Below are 17,414 nucleotides of genomic sequence, written 5' to 3'. Positions count from 1 at the left end.
GCTGTGAACGTGACATATTCACACACACGCGCGCTTGAAAGAAAGGTCGTTGTTATTGCGCGCTAAAAGACGTACAAATTGTCGTGTCGTTCATACGCCATCCGGTGAGACCAGGCTGGATTTTACACATGAATTTTTGTTTCAAGGAGAACTGCCCAGTCCACTCTCTTGCAGAGTGTCGGGTCTGAAAGCAGTGGGCGTTTACCAGGCAGGGAGGTTTGAACCAGAGTTGCATTTTGGGAAGTGTAGTAGCCAGAGGGTTTTTTTGGCCTGACACATACTAAAAAGTCAGGATATCTCGACCTCTGCTGCTTCGATATGTACTATTCTTTCTTGTGTCTGTCTCTCACAAGTCCTCTAACTTCACAGGAGTACAGGATGTAATTTCTGGAGTAAACCTTCAACAATGCTCTGAACCCTCTTCTTTGTATACTGGACTCATCTGAACCCGCAGACCAGAACAGCCGCAGTATTAAACAGAAGAGTCTTCTGTCATCAGCCAATCATGGATGCTATTTATAGAATGCTTTACACGTGCACTGCTGATCGCTTGAATTAGCTGCTGTTTGTACTTTTTGCTTCCTCTTTTCCCTATTTCTTTTTTTTTAAAACCCCTCTGTATAACCGTTGTTATTAAAAGGTAAGGCTCTAGTGTGATTTTTAAGGTGAGAAAACCACAGGAAATCTATTTCTGTGTTTTCTAAATTCTTTCATAATTTGTACCGATGTGGGTAACCCCACCCGTCTGAGGCTCCCAGGAGGCTAAAACAAACCCCACAAATATGATCAGACCCAGGTGTGGTTTGATGCCAGGAGTCCGACAGGCTGATGGAGATCTAAACTTTTGTTTGTTTTGACTCGTACTTGTACTTGTTTGTAGTTATTTTTTTAATATTTATTAATGGAATATGCTCAGAAGATTAAAGTTTATAAGAACTGACTATCGTTTCATCTGTGAGGTATTTGCAGCACATTTTCAGCCGCTGACATTTAGGGAACTCCGTTTATTTGTGATAAATATATGCAAACACTTGAGCGGCACTCGCCTGCGTCTGCAGTGCACTTGTCCCACAACTTCTGCTCTTTATCCTGCAGACAAACACAGCACGTGTTGGAGAGTTAATAGGGATCAGGTGGCATTGATCGTCTCATCAGCTCTTTGATCCTCTTGTCCACTCCACTGACCCAGCCAGACCGGATTTAGGTGGACTTGCGTGCATAAAAATACATCCTTACCTCAGATACAGTTTTGGAGTCAGGCAGTCAGAGCCAGAGTGTGATTTTTTTCCAGTAATCTCAGCGGAATTTCACCACACTCGCTCGGCTTTCCTCTCTGGTTAAGCGTCGCTCCTCTGGTCCTCTAATAGGAGCAGACAGGACCACCTGGACCGGATTAGACCAGCATATGGAGCCTGATTCTCTCCCCACGGACGCCGCACACCTTGAGAAGGCAGCAGAGGCAGATTCCTCCACCTTTAAGGGTTTATCTTAGGTGCCAGCTGCGAGTGAGGAAAATGTATTTATAGAACTTCATGAACTGAGTTTACAAATGGATTCACACACACACACACACACACACACACACACACACACACACACAAACACAAACACAACACACACACACACACACACACACACACACACACACACACACACACACACACACACACACATTGACTTAGATTCATTCCCTGGTGACTTCATCCTAACCACACTCTTAGAAATAAAGGTGCTAACTAGAACCCTATGGGGTTCTTCAGCTTGTCGTCACAGGAGAACCATTTGTGGTTCCTGGTCGAACCTTGATAAAAGGTTCGACCAGGAACCCTTTCAGAGGGTTCTACCTAGAACCCAACATAAAGGGTAAATCTAGAAACATCTTTGAAAGGTTCCACCCAGGACCCCCTATGAGAGGTTCTACAGAGAATGTTCTAAGGTGTAATGGTTCCACCCAGAGCCCTCTGTGGAGGTTCTATTGAGACCCTTTTCATATCCCAAGGGTTTCATCTAGGACCCACTCAAAAGGTTCTACCTTCAACCTTTATAGATTCTAAGGGTTTCATCTAGAACCCTTCCAGGGTGTTCTACCGAGAAACCTTTCATATGCCAATGGTTTTTATCTAGGACCCATGAAGGGGGTTCTACCAAGAACCCGTCATCGATTTAAGCTTTTAGCCTCCAAGTAAGTAAAACACGTTCACAAATAAGTGATGATACTTCAGGAAGGTTGACACATGAATTTCACTAAATTAGACGATACAATCAGATTTATCTATTAGTGTAATGTTTACAAATGTGTACTTGATGTACATGTATATGTAAAATGAATACATTTATATATATCTATATATTAATACATGTGGTTTGGCCTTAAACAGAAACAAAGAATGTGACAATCACCAACAAATGTATTCATCATTTATATTTACACAAAAATGAGTATTTTGTGAAGGATGTTGCAAAGCGAAAGCAAGTCGCTCAATAACCTGAACTGATGTGAAATCATGTGACATAAAGATACTTTGTAAGCAGTTTATCACATATCTGAAGAATTAAACCAGCAGTGTAATCACTTCCAATTAAATTAATAAAATGCTGCAAGCTTGAAGAGTGTTTTGATTCAACACTTACTCACGTTGACTTCCTTGGTTTCATGCACTATCCGGTCCAGAGACATTACAGGTCGAGTTTAACCGGTGACCTAAATTCCTTGTCAGGAACACAAACAGCAGGTGTGGTTTCCTTTCCGAGCGTCTGGCTCCTTCTGACTGAACAAACTGTTACTATTACCTGCAAACATACTGTCCAATGTGTTTTAACCAGGTCATTAGTTTCTATTCTTCTACTTCTAGTTTATTTATTTCAGTGGTGAAGTACATTTTGTGTGAAGTGTTTTTCTTCTCATAGATGCATTTACTGCATCAAATACATTTCATTTCTGCGCTTTGACCTTTAAATCCAATGAAGTGACTCGATAAGATGGTGATTTCTTAAAAGCTGTTTATTTCATTCAAATTAAATCATGTACATACTGTATGTAATGTACCTGCACAGGTACAAATAAAGCTTGCATTATGAATATTCTGCTACATGCCGCTGCTTCCGATATGTCAAGTCAAATTTATCTAAGTTTATAAAGCTCATCTCAGCAACAAGGTAATTTAAAGCACTTTACATAAAACTTAACAAAGTGCAAAATAAAACATAATGAAAGAACATTTAAATACACTTTAAAAGAGCGAAGCAAGAGCTAAGAGAATGAAATAAAAACTATAGTTGTAACTTTGTAAAGACTTCAGATAATAACTTTTTATATTGAAGGTGTCCACTTCAGTGAACTTCTTTCTGTCTCCATCCAGGTGAGTCTCCCTCTGGTTTAACTGCATCTGAAGAAAACCACATGAAGTTATTTCTCAGAAATGGAAGTAGGAAGTTATTCTGAGGTGTTTTTATTTTCCCGATGCAGCAGACTGAAACCGGTCTGACCTTCACACCCGGTCCTCCTGCTCCTCTGAGTCTTCTGCCTGTGCTGCAGTGTTTGAGATGTTCTCATACACAGCATAAGAGTCTAACTGATGGAGAGAGACGACAAGATGAGAGTCAAAGGCCTCAGAGATGGAATTCAGATACAACTGACTGTCGAGCTTTCAGCTGTATGAAACCTGAACGTCCGACAGCAGATATCCTCAAAGATTAGACAGTGTTGTATGTTTCACAACAGCATTGATGTCAGTTATGACTAAACAGTGTGGAAGACCTCACTCACAGCTGAATCCTTAAAAGATCAACAAAAACTCCTTCATTTGCTCCAAGGTGAGATGCTAATTACGTTAGCTAACTTAGCATGTTAGCAAACAAAGACATTCATTATTGTTAATGTGTGACAAACACGGAACCCTCAACCAGGAGACTGTTGTTTGTTCTTGGTGTGAAACAAGAATTAAACGTTTGTCTCCTGACTTGCTTACTTCTGTAACATTAGTTATCTTAACCCAAACGACGATCTATTCCTAAACCTAGGTAGTTTTGTTACCTGAACCTAAATAAGTATTTCACGATATTTTCCTAAACTTAGATAGTTTCCTTAATCTAACTAAGTAATTTCTTGTCCAAACATAACTCAGTATTTCACGATCTTGAAATAAATTGAACTAAGTTGTTTTTTTCCCCTAAACTTAACTAAGTAGGTTTGTTGCTTTAACCCAGTATTTCTCAAACTGTGGGCCTCTAGTGGGGCGCAGTGCTATTACAGGTGGGCGCAGGGGGAAATGCAGAATTTTTTTATTTCAAGAAGTTAATTGAGAACATGGCGAAATGTATGGAAGCCCATTGCCGCCAGCAAAAAATAATATTGCACCCCCCAAAAAAAAGAAAGAAAAAAAAGATTTACTGGCGGAAAAAGGGAAAAAAACAACTGATTATTTATTTAATATTTTTTAAACTTTTTTTCTGCCAGCAAAAAAAGAAAAAAAAAAAAAACCCCTGATGTTTCCAGTTGAAGTTTATTGAAGGTTGCCATCTCAGCCACATTGGTTTCATTATTTGTACTCCAGAGCTGCTTCTTGCTTAAAATTCTATTCAAAGTGCGTTTGCTGAGTTCAATCCATGTGAAACATCAAGCAATTGAAGTATTTTATCTGTTGTAAAGCCACGTTTAAAGAAGTCTTCAATGTACTCACAATACATTTATATATCAAATGTAGGGTAACCTATAAAGAGCTGCTTCTATGATTGTTGTGTTAAAGTTTCTCATAATTTCGACTTTCTATCTCATAATTTCGACTTTCTATCTCGTAATTCCGACTTTCTATCGCAAAAAAAACGTTTTAAAAAGTTACAAAAATAATCAGTTTCCCCCCTTTTTTCAGCAAGCAAAACACATTTGAAATCTTTTTTTTTTTTTCTTTGGGGTGGATTTATTTTATCTTTTGCTGGGGAGAATGGGCTTCCATAGAAATGCCTGTAATTTCATGTAAATGTTTACGTTACGCCGTTAACAGGTTACGCTTTTTTTTCTTTCTTTGTTCTATTATTTGAAAAAGCACAGATGGAGGAGTCACAAAATGTTATTTCAATAAAAATTCAACATGGACCATTTTGTTACAATTTTGTTGGGGCGGTGGGGCATGACCATTTTTCTTCCTCCACCATTGCATTAACCTAACTAAGTATACCCCGTCATGTCAACTCCATGTTGACATGACAGGATGTAAAAGATTGACAGGCCTAGCACCAGTAACCGAGGGTGAGGTTCATCAGGATTTTATTTCCTTTAAATTGCTCTTTGGTACAAAGAACATTTGCAGTAAACATGGTTGTAAAATATGTGAGGGTAAATACACATAGGTGGTTCATAAAAATAAAGATAACTCATAAAGTTACGTGTTAATTATCTTGATGACCTCATAATAAGAACAAACAATGACCCTTTGGTAAGTTCTGTCACTGAGGACACATCTCTCTCTCACCTCCACAGTCTCTATGGGTTCATGTGGTTCAGTGGTGGAGCTCACAGCTTTCTTCTTCCTGGATTGAATCCAACAACAAACAAATACCACAAATGAATAAATTAAAGATTTAATGACAACTCCAAAACTATTGAAGGAAGCATTCAAAGTGAAAGATCAGTGAGGATTAGTTCTTGTAGTTTTACCTCATCCACAGACAAAAGAGAAGCAGAGACATCGGAATCACAACCACCAGAGTCAACCTGGTGTGATGTAATATCATTGTTGTTGTTTGATCTGGAGCTGGAGACAGACAGTTATGAGATAAACAACACTTTGCCTTATTAGAACGGTTTGATTCATGAATAAACTTCAGACGATGCTGTTTGTTAATCAGACGATTAGTGTCATAGAGAAACTCACCTGATACAACAGTCAGATTTAAGGTGGAGTTACTACGTCCTCTCATGTTCTGGGCTTCACAGGAATAATTCCCACTGTGTTCAGCTCTGATGTAAGTGATGTTGAAGATCTGTCCTGATGTTTTTGGTGAGTCTTCATCCTCCTTGTACCAGGTGTAGTTAGCTGCTGGGTTAGCATCACTGCTACAGGTCAGAGTCACTGAACTGCCCTCCACTATCTCAGCAGAGGAACTCACTGACACAGAGGGAAGCTTTGGAGGATCTGGAGGAGAAAAGAGAGACAAATTATAAATCTTTGTGTACAGGCCAGTTTTTAGATGTGGACTTTAGGAGGAACAACAACACAGTACTGTCGTTACTACGTGAATGTAGAAATCTAAAGAAGGCTAAAGTAACCACTAATAGACCCGAACATGAAACACGTTTCCTCTTCGAGGCCCGTTTGAACAGGGAATTTCAGCTTCTTCCTTCTAGACGGAGGTATAGTCCCACGGTGTAGAACAAAGCAATATAAAAACAGCTTTGTTCCAGCAGCTATCACTCAGGTGAACAAATCATAGCAACTGTGCAGAGATGCTATAGAAACGTTTGTGTACTTATTTATTTGTGCACTTTTATCACGTTTGTCTTGTTGTCAGTGTTGATTGTAATGTGTGTCGAGATGGATGCCTCGTTCTCTATTGCAAACCAAGTCTCCCCTACTGGTACAAATAAAAGTAACCTGAACCTGTTTCTGTGGCCTCCCACATGCATCATAACAAAATTGAATTAAAAAAAATCTTCTCACATTGTGGACCAAACATTTCCTCTACACAGTTAGTGAAGCAATTTCTCGCTGGGACCTCAAATGTTGGCAAAAGCAAGTGCAATGCTATTAAATCTCTTAAAACAGTGTCAAACTTGGTGATTGACCTCCTGTGGTTTTCTAGACACACAACTGATAAGATATTAAACACATTTCAGGCTTTTTCAAAGCATTTTTGGGATTCTGTGTTTACACTTTTACCCAGTTTCAGGGAAAAGTGCTCAAAGAATTTTTTTATAGAATATTTTTGAGTTACTTTGTCTGACTCAAAGTATACATAATAGTGAAAATACTATTTCTAATGTGTTGTACTCACACTGGACATCTATATCTAGAGATGAAGAGTCAATCCATCCATGTTGATTCTCAGACTTGCAGTAGTAGATCCCTCTGTCCTCAGAGCTGATGGAGGTGAAACGATAGATACCTCCTTCTCCATGAGGACGTGTTTGGTTCTCCTTGTACCAGGTGTAGGTAGCTGCTGGGTTAGCATCACTGCTACAGGTCAGAGTCACTGAACTGCCCTCCACTATCTCAGCAGAGGGACTCACTGACACAGAGGGAAGCTTTGGACCATCTGGAGGAGACGTGTTGACAGAGATTATTCCAGGTTAAGATTGTGTTTATACAGAAGAACAAGTGGTATTTGAGTTAACCTTTCAATGACGGGCTTTGAAGGTGGTCTGACAAAGAGATTTGTGACGATTTGAATCTGGGTCCCAAAATGGAATAAAACTCTGAATTACAGCAGACTGAATGTGAAGCAAGTCGAGCTGAAGAAAGTAGTTATGATCAGTGAAATCTTCTCCTGCAAAGACTGGACACATTTAAGATGTTTGTTATCTTTTAATAAACTGTTTCACTCACATTTCACATCAATAGAGATGAATTCAGATCTCTTCATCCCCAGCAGGTTCTCAGCTCTACAGTAATACTGTCCAGAGTCAGAGGACTGGATGGAGCTGAGGACAAGCTGAGGTTCTTTACTGAGAGGAGGAGGGTCTGGATTTCCATCCTCCTCGTACCAGATGTAGTTAGCTGCTGGGTTAGCATCACTGCTACAGGTCAGAGTCACTGAACTGCCCTCCACTATCTCAGCAGAGGGACTCACTGACACAGAGGGAAGCTTTGGAGCATCTGGAGGAGAAAAGAGAGACAAATTATAAATCTTTGTGTACAGGCCAGTTTTTAGATGTGGACTTTAGGAGGAACAACAACACAGTACTGTGGTTACTATGTGGATGTAGAAATCTAAAGAAGGCTAAAGTAACCACTAATAGACCCGAACATGAAACACGTTTCCTCTTCGAGGCCCGTTTGAACAGGGAATTTCAGCTTCTTCCCTCTAGACGGAGGTATAGTCCCACGGTGTAGAACAAAGCGATATGAAAACAGCTTTGTTCCAGCAGCTATCACTCAGGTGAACAAATCATAGCAACTGTGCAGAGATGCTATAGAAACGTTTGTGTACTTATTTATTTGTGTACTTTTATCACGTTTGTCTTGTTGTCAGTGTTGATTGTAATGTGTGTCGAGATGGATGCCTCGTTCTCTATTGCAAACCAAGTCTCCCCTACTGGTACAAATAAAAGTAACCTGAACCTGTTTCTGTGGCCTCCCACATGCATCATAACAAAATTGAATTAAAAAAAATCTTCTCACATTGTGGACCAAACATTTCCTCTACACAGTTAGTGAAGCAATTTCTCGCTGGGACCTCAAATGTTGGCAAAAGCAAGTGCAATGCTATTAAATCTCTTAAAACAGTGTCAAACTTGGTGATTGACCTCCTGTGGTTTTCTAGACACACAACTGATAAGATATTAAACACATTTCAGGCTTTTTCAAAGCATTTTTGGGGTTCTGTGTTTACACTTTTACCCAGTTTCAGGGAAAAGTGCTCAAAGAATTTTTTATAGAATATTTTTGAGTTACTTTGTCTGACTCAAAGTATACATAATAGTGAAAATACTATTTCTAATGTGTTGTACTCACACTGGACATCTATATCTAGAGATGAAGAGTCAATCCATCCATGTTGATTCTCAGACTTGCAGTAGTAGATCCCTCTGTCCTCAGAGCTGATGGAGGTGAAACGATAGATACCTCCTTCTCCATGAGGACGTGTTTGGTTCTCCTTGTACCAGGTGTAGTTAGCTGCTGGGTTAGCATCACTGCTACAGGTCAGAGTCACTGAACTGCCCTCCACTATCTCAGCAGAGGGACTCACTGACACAGAGGGAAGCTTTGGAGCATCTGGAGGAGACGTGTTGACAGAGATTATTCCAGGTTAAGATTGTGTTTATACAGAAGAACAAGTGGTATTTGAGTTAACCTTTCAATGACGGGCTATGAAGGTGGTCTGACAAACAGATTTGTGACGATTTGAATCTGGGTCCCAAAATGGAATAAAACTCTGAATTACAGCAGACTGAATGTGAAGCAAGTCGAGCTGAAGAAAGTAGTTATGATCAGTGAAATCTTCTCCTGCAAAGACTGGACACATTTAAGATGTTTGTTATCTTTTAATAAACTGTTTCACTCACATTTCACATCAATAGAGATGAATTCAGATCTCTTCCTCCCCAGCAGGTTCTCAGCTCTACAGTAATACTGTCCAGAGTCAGAGGACTGGATGGAGCTGAGGACAAGCTGAGGTTCTTTACTGAGAGGAGGAGGGTCTGGACTTCCATCCTCCTTGTACCAGGTGTAGTTAGCTGCTGGGTTAGCATCACTGCTACAGGTCAGAGTCACTGAACTGCCCTCCACTATCTCAGCAGAGGGACTCACTGACACAGAGGGAAGCTTTGGAGCATCTGGAGGAGAAAAGAGAGAAAAATTATGAATCTTTGTGTCCAGGCCAGTTTTTAGATGTGGACTGAAGAGGAACAACAACACAGTACTGAGGTTACTATGTAAATGTAGAAATATAAGGAAAGCTAGTAACCACTAATAGACCTGAACATGAAACATGTTTCCTCTTCGTGGTACGTTTCTGTGGCCTCCCACATGCATCACAACAAGATGTAATTCAAAATTCAATCTCACATTGTGGGATGACGCCACACATGAAGATTGTAAGATATCAGTGTTATTCAGAGGGACCATCGTTACAAACAGACAGGAACTTTCCTGAACTTTCCTGTATTTTTTATTGTGTTCTAATAATGTATTCAGTCTCTCTTTCACGTGCTTCACTGTGGTAGGATTGTGTTACCGCCAACAACATTTCGCAATTTAGTCTGGATTTCAGGGAAAAGTGCCCAAAGACATTTTTTTAATCTGTTCTGTGACTCAAAGTAAAAGTAATAGTGATAATTAATATTCTAATGTTTTGTACTCACACTGGACATCTATAACTAGAGATGAAGAGTCAATCCATCCATGTTGATTCTCAGACTTGCAGTAGTAGATCCCTCTGTCCTCAGAGCTGATGGAGGTGAAACGATAGATACCTCCTTCTCCATGAGGACGTGTTTGGTTCTCCTTGTACCAGGTGTAGTTAGCTGCTGGGTTAGCATCACTGCTACAGGTCAGAGTCACTGAACTGCCCTCCACTATCTCAGCAGAGGGACTCACTGACACAGAGGGAAGCTTTGGAGCATCTGGAGGAGACGTGTTAACAGAGATTATTCCAGGTTAAGATTGTGTTTATACAGAAGAACAAGTGGTATTTGAGTAAAAACTGTGAATGTTTGTGTGTAGCAGCATTTTAGGATTTGAAGGTCGTCTGACAAATGGATGTGTGATGGTTTGAATCTTGATCCCAAACCAGCATAAAACCCTAAAATGTCCTGAAGCTGCTCAGTGAATTACAGCAGACTGAATATGAAGCAAGTAGAGCTGAAGAAAGTAGTTATGATCAGTGAAATCTTCTCCTGCAAAGACTGGACAGATTTAGGATGTTTGTTATCTTTTAATAAACTGTTTCACTCACATTTCACATCAATAGAGAAGAATTCAGATCTGTTCATCCCCAGCTGGTTCTCAGCTCTACAGTAATACTGTCCAGAGTCAGAGGACTGGATGGAGCTGAAGACAAGCTGAGGTTCTTCACTGAGAGGAGGAGGGTCTGGATTTCCATCCTCCTTGTACCAGGTGTAGTTAGCTGCTGGGTTAGCATCACTGCTACAGGTCAGAGTCACTGAACTGCCCTCCACTATCTCAGCAGAGGGACTCACTGACACAGAGGGAAGCTTTGGAGCATCTGGAGGAGAAAAGAGAGACAAATTATGAATCTTTGAGTCCAGGCCAGTTTTTAGACGTGAACTGTAGGAGGAACAACAACACAGTACTGAGGTTACTATGTGAACGTATACATCTAAAGAAGGCTAAAGTAACCACTAATAGACCTGAACATGAAACATGTTTCCTCTTCGTGGTACGTTTCTGTGGCCTCCCACATGCATCACAACAAAATGTAATTCAAAATTCAATCTCACGTTGTGGGATGACGCCACACATGAAGATCATAAGATATCAGTGTTATTCTGACCGGCTCTTGTGTCTACTTCTTCTTTTTTTATAACCAATCACTGTAAATTTAGATCGTATGAACCCGGTAGTAGAGGTTGAAAAGTTGCCCCATATCTTTGGAGCATGTGACTCCATCTTACACATTGCATCTTCAAGTAAATTACAACATTATGCATCTGACAGAGGGCCCATCGTTACACACAGACAGGAAGTTTCCTGAAACCTAAATACAACTCCAACCATAAGAAGTACTTGTAAGATTGGATGTCAATGTTGCTCCGACTCCACCTGATGATTCTATCTTCCTCTTCCTCTCTAAAAAATATACACGATTGACCCAAACTGGGTTCAAACTGTCACAGTATTTTTTATTGTGTTCTAATAATGTATTCAGTCTCTCTTTCACGTGCTTCACTGTGGTAGGATTGTGTTACCGCCAACAACATTTAGCAACTTTGTCTGGATTTCAGGAAAAAGTGGCCAAAGACATTTTTTAAATCTGTTCTGTGATTCAAAGTAAAAGCCATAGTGAGTATTAATATTCTGATGTGTTGTACTCACACTGGACATCTATAACAAGAGATGAAGAGTCAATCCATCCATGTTGATTCTCAGACTTGCAGTAGTAGATCCCTCTGTCCTCAGAGCTGATGGAGGTGAAACGATAGATACCTCCTTCTCCATGAGGACGTCTTTGGTTCTCCTTGTACCAGGTGTAGTTAGCTGCTGGGTTAGCATCACTGCTACAGGTCAGAGTCACTGAACTGCCCTCCACTATCTCAGCAGAGGGACTCACTGACACAGAGGGAAGCTTTGGAGCATCTGGAGGAGACGTGTTGACAGAGATTATTCCAGGTTAAGATTGTGTTTATACAGAAGAACAAGTGGTATTTGAGTAAAAACTGTGAATGTTTGTGTGTAGCAGCATTTTAGGATTTGAAGGTCGTCTGACAAATGGATGTGTGATGGTTTGAATCTTGATCCCAAACCAACATTAAACCCTAAAATGTCCTGAAGCTGCTCAGTGAATTACAGCAGACTGAATGTGAAGCAAGTAGAGCTGAAGAAAGTAGTTATGATCAGTGAAATCTTCTCCTGCAAAGACTGGACACATTTAAGATGTTTGTTATCTTTTAATAAACTGTTTCACTCACATTTCACATCAATAGAGAAGAATTCAGATCTGTTCATCCCCAGCTGGTTCTCAGCTCTACAGTAATACTGTCCAGAGTCAGAGGACTGGATGGAGCTGAAGACAAGCTGAGGTTCTTCACTGAGAGGAGTTTGGTTCGTCTTGTACCAGGTGTAGTTAGCTGCTGGGTTAGCATCACTGCTACAGGTCAGAGTCACTGAACTGCCCTCCACTATCTCAGCAGAGGGACTCACTGACACAGAGGGAAGCTTTGGAGCATCTGGAGGAGAAATTAATAAACATACTTAAACATTATAATATGTTATCATAGAATATTTACCATTTTAATTAATATTTCAGTTTGTTTGTTTCAGACTATCCTATCATTGATTACAGCAGCTTTCCAGAGTGCTGATCCTGGAGCTGTCACAGGAGAGACTCCTGCTGGTGTAAAGTGACAATAAGAAGCCTTTAATCATTTGTAATGTTCAACAACTCCACACATTCTGCTCTTTAGATGCTGCTTGTGTCGTTAGCTGAGTGTGTCCTCTCACTTCTAGCTGTTGTAGGGAGTTATTGATTGTTTCTTCACCAGCTGGCAGATCACTTCTAGTTATGTTCTGTAAATAATTCAGCTGAGTCAGCTAAACACACTGTATGAAAATCATATTATTTTATCCAGCCTCTGTTATTGTAGCAGCACTCATGTTTTCAGATTTATTACCACAAACATGATGAATGACTAACAGTTTACATTCTGTCTCAGTTAAACATGTTTAATTAACTCCAATAAAACACAAACTAAAGAAAGCAAACAACAGTTTATCTGAATATTATTATTCTGATGTTTCTTCTATTAGTTCTAGTTTTTCTTTTTGTGTCTTTTAATAAAACCATTAACTCATAAATACACAGCTTTGTCTACTTTAAGACTTAGAAGACTTCAGTGTGTTTACAGCTGTGATGATAAGTGTATTGTTGTGTCAGTGTGTGTGTGACACTTCTACATGTAGACTGAGGGGCCGGGGATTGAACCACCGACCCTCTGATTAGTGGACCACAGCTCTACCTCCTGAGGAATGCTGTGCTTCATGTTTTTGGTTCCTCTAAAGTCACATACAGTGTCAGTCTGGTGCCGCCATATGAAGTGTTGTTGAACCTCCACAGGCTGACACAGTGGAGTAAACTTACACACTGAAGGAGAACGCTGATCCCCATATCCTCTTACAGCACAGGAATAGCTGTTTACATCTTCAAAGTAGACTGATTGAGAAGAAGGTCCTGTCTTGATGTAATGTCCATTCTTGTACCAGAAGTAGGAAGAACGATCAGGCAGAAAACAACTGCTGAGACACTTCAGCACCGACCTGGTAGAATCATATCTGCTCACCTCCACCCGGAGACCTGGATCTGTGAAGAAGGAACAGAAATGTTATTTTATTAAACTGTCAACATTCAAGACATTTATATTCTAGTTTTCTAGATGTTGAACATTTGGAGATGATTAACATGTGAATTAAAATGTTACCTGTGACGGACAAAGTGACTCCAGGTGAACCAGTATATTTCTCGTTTAGTTGGTTTGTTGTGAACGTGAACTTGTACTCAGCTGAGTCGCTCTCTCTCAGGCCTCTGATCATCAGAGTGCACGTCTTCTTATAACAATAGTAGAACATACGACCTCGATACTCAGAGTCTGTTTTCAGATCCACAGGTTCACCATCTTTCTCTTTAGTAAACCAGAATCTGTTGTTGATATCACCGTGCTGTATTCTAGATGGGTATGTGTAGCTGCAGTGTATTTCCACTGTTGATCCATTTACAGCACAGACCTCAGTAGAAGAGTAAGTCACTCCCCAGTCATCCTGACTCTGTATCACTGAAACACAGAGCACATCAGGAACCACAGTCAGACTCAGAACATCATCAGAGGACACACTCTCATTAGTGGTGAAGGTGCTTCAGTGAAGCTACGTTTCTCAAAACATCCCACTTTAAGTCAGAGAGAGACAAAGTTGTGTTAAGTGGTTATCCTGCATAATGTTTGTTTTTAAAATACTGTAAATAAATGTTTCTGTTTCATGCCAAAGTGAACAGAGGTATGGAAAAGTATGCAAATCATTGAGTTTTGAATTTATATAATTTAAAGAAACAGTCAACAATGTAAACTTGATATATTTGATCTCTAACTGCACTGAGGCAGAACATCATACAGGCCTCAGTGACGGGAGAACGATGTAGTAAACTTGTCAACTTAAACAGTGAACAAGATTAAAAAAAAGCTGTACATTAAATATTAGAATATTCATGAGATAAAGAGTCGGCTTTGCTCGGTAGCCTTTCTGTCTGCGGTCAGCTGCTGCAGAGTGTGAATGGAAAGTGTAGAGAAATGCGGAACACTGAGGCGTTGGCAAACAGTTTGAGATAACGACCGGTGATGGCTTTCAAGAGGTGACAAAAACACACATTTAAATTAATTACAATCAAAATATCATCAAATTTCCAACATTTAACTTTGCTCTGCTGAATGCAAAAACAAAAATGTAATTAGCAGCATCTGGCATTAAATTAATTATCTGTAACACTCCAGTAATCTGCAAAAAGAGATACAGAAGAGAGAGAGAGAGAGAGAGAGAGAGAGAGAGAGAGAGAGAGAGAGAGAGAGAGAGAGAGTTCAGCTCCAGGCAGCAGTGCTCTCTGCTTGGTTGATGTTTCCATGTTGTAAACTATTGAAGTTTCAAGTCTTTGTCTTTGTTGCACTCGAGTCTAATAGTGAGTGATTGGATGATCACCTACATGGCTCCATATTGGTTATAAAATGTTACTCAGAGAGACACAAACCAACCAGGAAGAGACTGAAAAAGACCAGAAAGAAACATAAAACGACTACAAAGAGATACAAAAAGACTACAAAGAGGCAAAGTGATCACAAAGAGATAAAAGCAACTAGAACCTTTAAGATACGACTCTTACAGCTTCTATGTTTAATGAATAGAAACGCTGACTGAACGATTGAAGGAAGTTCCACAGAATGATGAATTTAATTTACAAAATTATTTTGAGCATTTCTTTTGTTAATGTACGTACAGTCATTACTTTCATCCACATAAACACAACTTTACTGCCTTTAATGGAGCACAACTCTTCAGTTTATAAAGTGTATGATGTTAAGGTACAAGTGTACAGAGATGCTGCTGGTGTTAAAAACAGCTCTGTGCTGGTCGTCCTGTAAAGACTTCAATCTAAAGAAAGAAAAGTGAACGTTGCTCCACATTTTATAACATCAGATGTGTTTATTAACTGAAAACACAGCTTCCTCTGTTGTCCTGAGGTGCACTAACGGCCTCACAATATAAATGTAGATGTACAGTACCTTGTACAGAGAGAAGGAAGACAACAAATCCACTGGCTGCTGCTGTTGAACTCATAGCTGCTCCTCTCTGTTAAACCAGCAGGTAGATCAGAAACACTTCATGTCAGTAAGTCACCACAAACATTTCTACTTTAAGAAGGAGGGTGTTGTCTTTGCAGTCAGCTTGAGTCTTCTGGGGTTGGTTCAGTTATGTTAAACAGTTATCAAGCTGTTAAAAAGCCGGCCTGGCTTCCTTCCTCTTTATGTTAAAATGTACTTTAACACATTGATGCCTCTAAACACATATGCATATGTAATGAAGAAGTCAATCTTGCAGTTGTTTGTGCTGCAGTTGTGCAGCTGAAATGACGGGGAGTCATCTCGTCACCATCTCGTTCTAGAGGAAAGGTCAGGTGATCGCCAAAGGCAGTAGGAGTCATCTTGTAGAGACTACAAAGGTCTTGAACTACAATCATTTAAACTATAGTGCAGCAAACGTCCACGTATATGTGACAATAACAATAAAGACGCAATCTGAACTGATACACTTTGTCCAGAGACTGCTCTCAGGAACCTACAGGTCACTTAATGGATGAACTCTCATGTTACCAAGTGCCTGGACCGACTCAGGATAAGATTTGGGTTCAATCTTCACACTCAAACTGATTTATGATCAATAAGTCTTCGTTAAGGCGGACCCTACAAGGTTTTATGAGCCAACCTTTACGGTTTTACGAACATCTACGTTTCCGAGGGACACGGGGACACATCTAATTGTGAAAAAGGACTTAAAGAAACTGAGTCTTGATGCAAAATAACATGTACCTGAATTGATATGTTAGTAGTCTTAGTTTGGAGTCTTGGGGGAGACGTTCTCCCCTCCCTATCTTACCCCCGGAGGGGAGAAAGCGGTCTGTGCTTAAATCTCTTGAACTACATTTAATGTAAAAATGTCAATCGACAGATTTAATTGATAGACAGTAATCAATGGAGGGAGTCACTGATTCTACCTGGTTACATGCAATCCTATTCATTTATTTGTTGTTCATCGTTACTCATTGTACCTTTCATCATTCATTCATTTGTTAGTTTAGTTGATTATTGTAACGATCTTATTATTTTCTGTTTAGTAGTTTAGTGATGCAGTTAGTCTCATAAATACTTCACTTATAAAGAACTTGATCATTTGATTTGTGTGTACATGAAATAATAGCTCCCTGCACACCTTGAGAAGAACTCCGTAGCAACCCAGAGATTGAGAATTCATGTATTAATATCAAATTTAGAAGTTTTCCCTGTTTTTCCAAACTTTGGTGGCGTTTTAAATCTAATCTTAAGTTAAATCTAACTTATATTCATGATGTCGTATCACAGAAGCTGAGTACCATCATTCTCTTTATACTGATTTTGGGGGTTTATGATTCCTTTAATTGTGACGGTGTTTAAGTCTGAGACGTCTTCATGCGCAGGACAAGAGTCTAACTGTTGAGGAGAGATGAGAAAATAAAACTCACCTCATTTACTCATTGGATCAAAAATGTACACGAGGATGTTTAAGTGGAGACACTACAGGTGAATCGAGTAAAAACATGAACTGATAGATATCACCATGAAACTTCACCAGTTCATTACTCACATTAAGACTGTTGTTGTTTGTATTTAAAGTTTTTTTAAATGTTATGTTTAAATATACAAATGTCATTATCTAATGGTAACTTTGAGAGTATTTAGGTCTGTTTTATCTTCTATAACTGAGTTGAAGAGACTTTAATGGATTTCT

The 17,414-nt window shown here is 39.6% G+C and overlaps 1 protein-coding gene across 1 annotated transcript; it reads right to left on the bottom strand.

Moving 5' to 3' along the window:
- Positions 1–3,071: 3,071 nt before the first annotated feature.
- LOC306696253 (cell adhesion molecule CEACAM5-like) lies at positions 3,072–15,766 on the bottom strand. Its single transcript, XM_079159824.1, has 15 exons — positions 15,656–15,766; positions 13,811–14,161; positions 13,474–13,692; positions 12,305–12,562; positions 10,612–10,881; positions 10,019–10,279; positions 9,221–9,490; positions 8,647–8,930; positions 7,542–7,782; positions 6,991–7,251; positions 5,871–6,131; positions 5,654–5,750; positions 5,469–5,526; positions 3,487–3,572; positions 3,072–3,386 (listed from the first exon to the last, which is right to left on the bottom strand). The coding sequence occupies exons 1-14, from the start codon at positions 15,708–15,710 to the stop codon at positions 3,489–3,491; spliced, it is 2,970 nt and encodes a 989-aa protein (XP_079015950.1). The 5' UTR covers positions 15,711–15,766; the 3' UTR covers positions 3,072–3,386; positions 3,487–3,488.
- Positions 15,767–17,414: the final 1,648 nt, after the last annotated feature.

Source organism: Pholis gunnellus (assembly GCF_910591455.1).
Source record: "Pholis gunnellus genome assembly, chromosome: 5".
Classification (NCBI taxonomy): Eukaryota; Metazoa; Chordata; class Actinopteri; order Perciformes; family Pholidae; genus Pholis; species Pholis gunnellus.
This window is presented reverse-complemented; position numbering and strand designations above follow the sequence as displayed.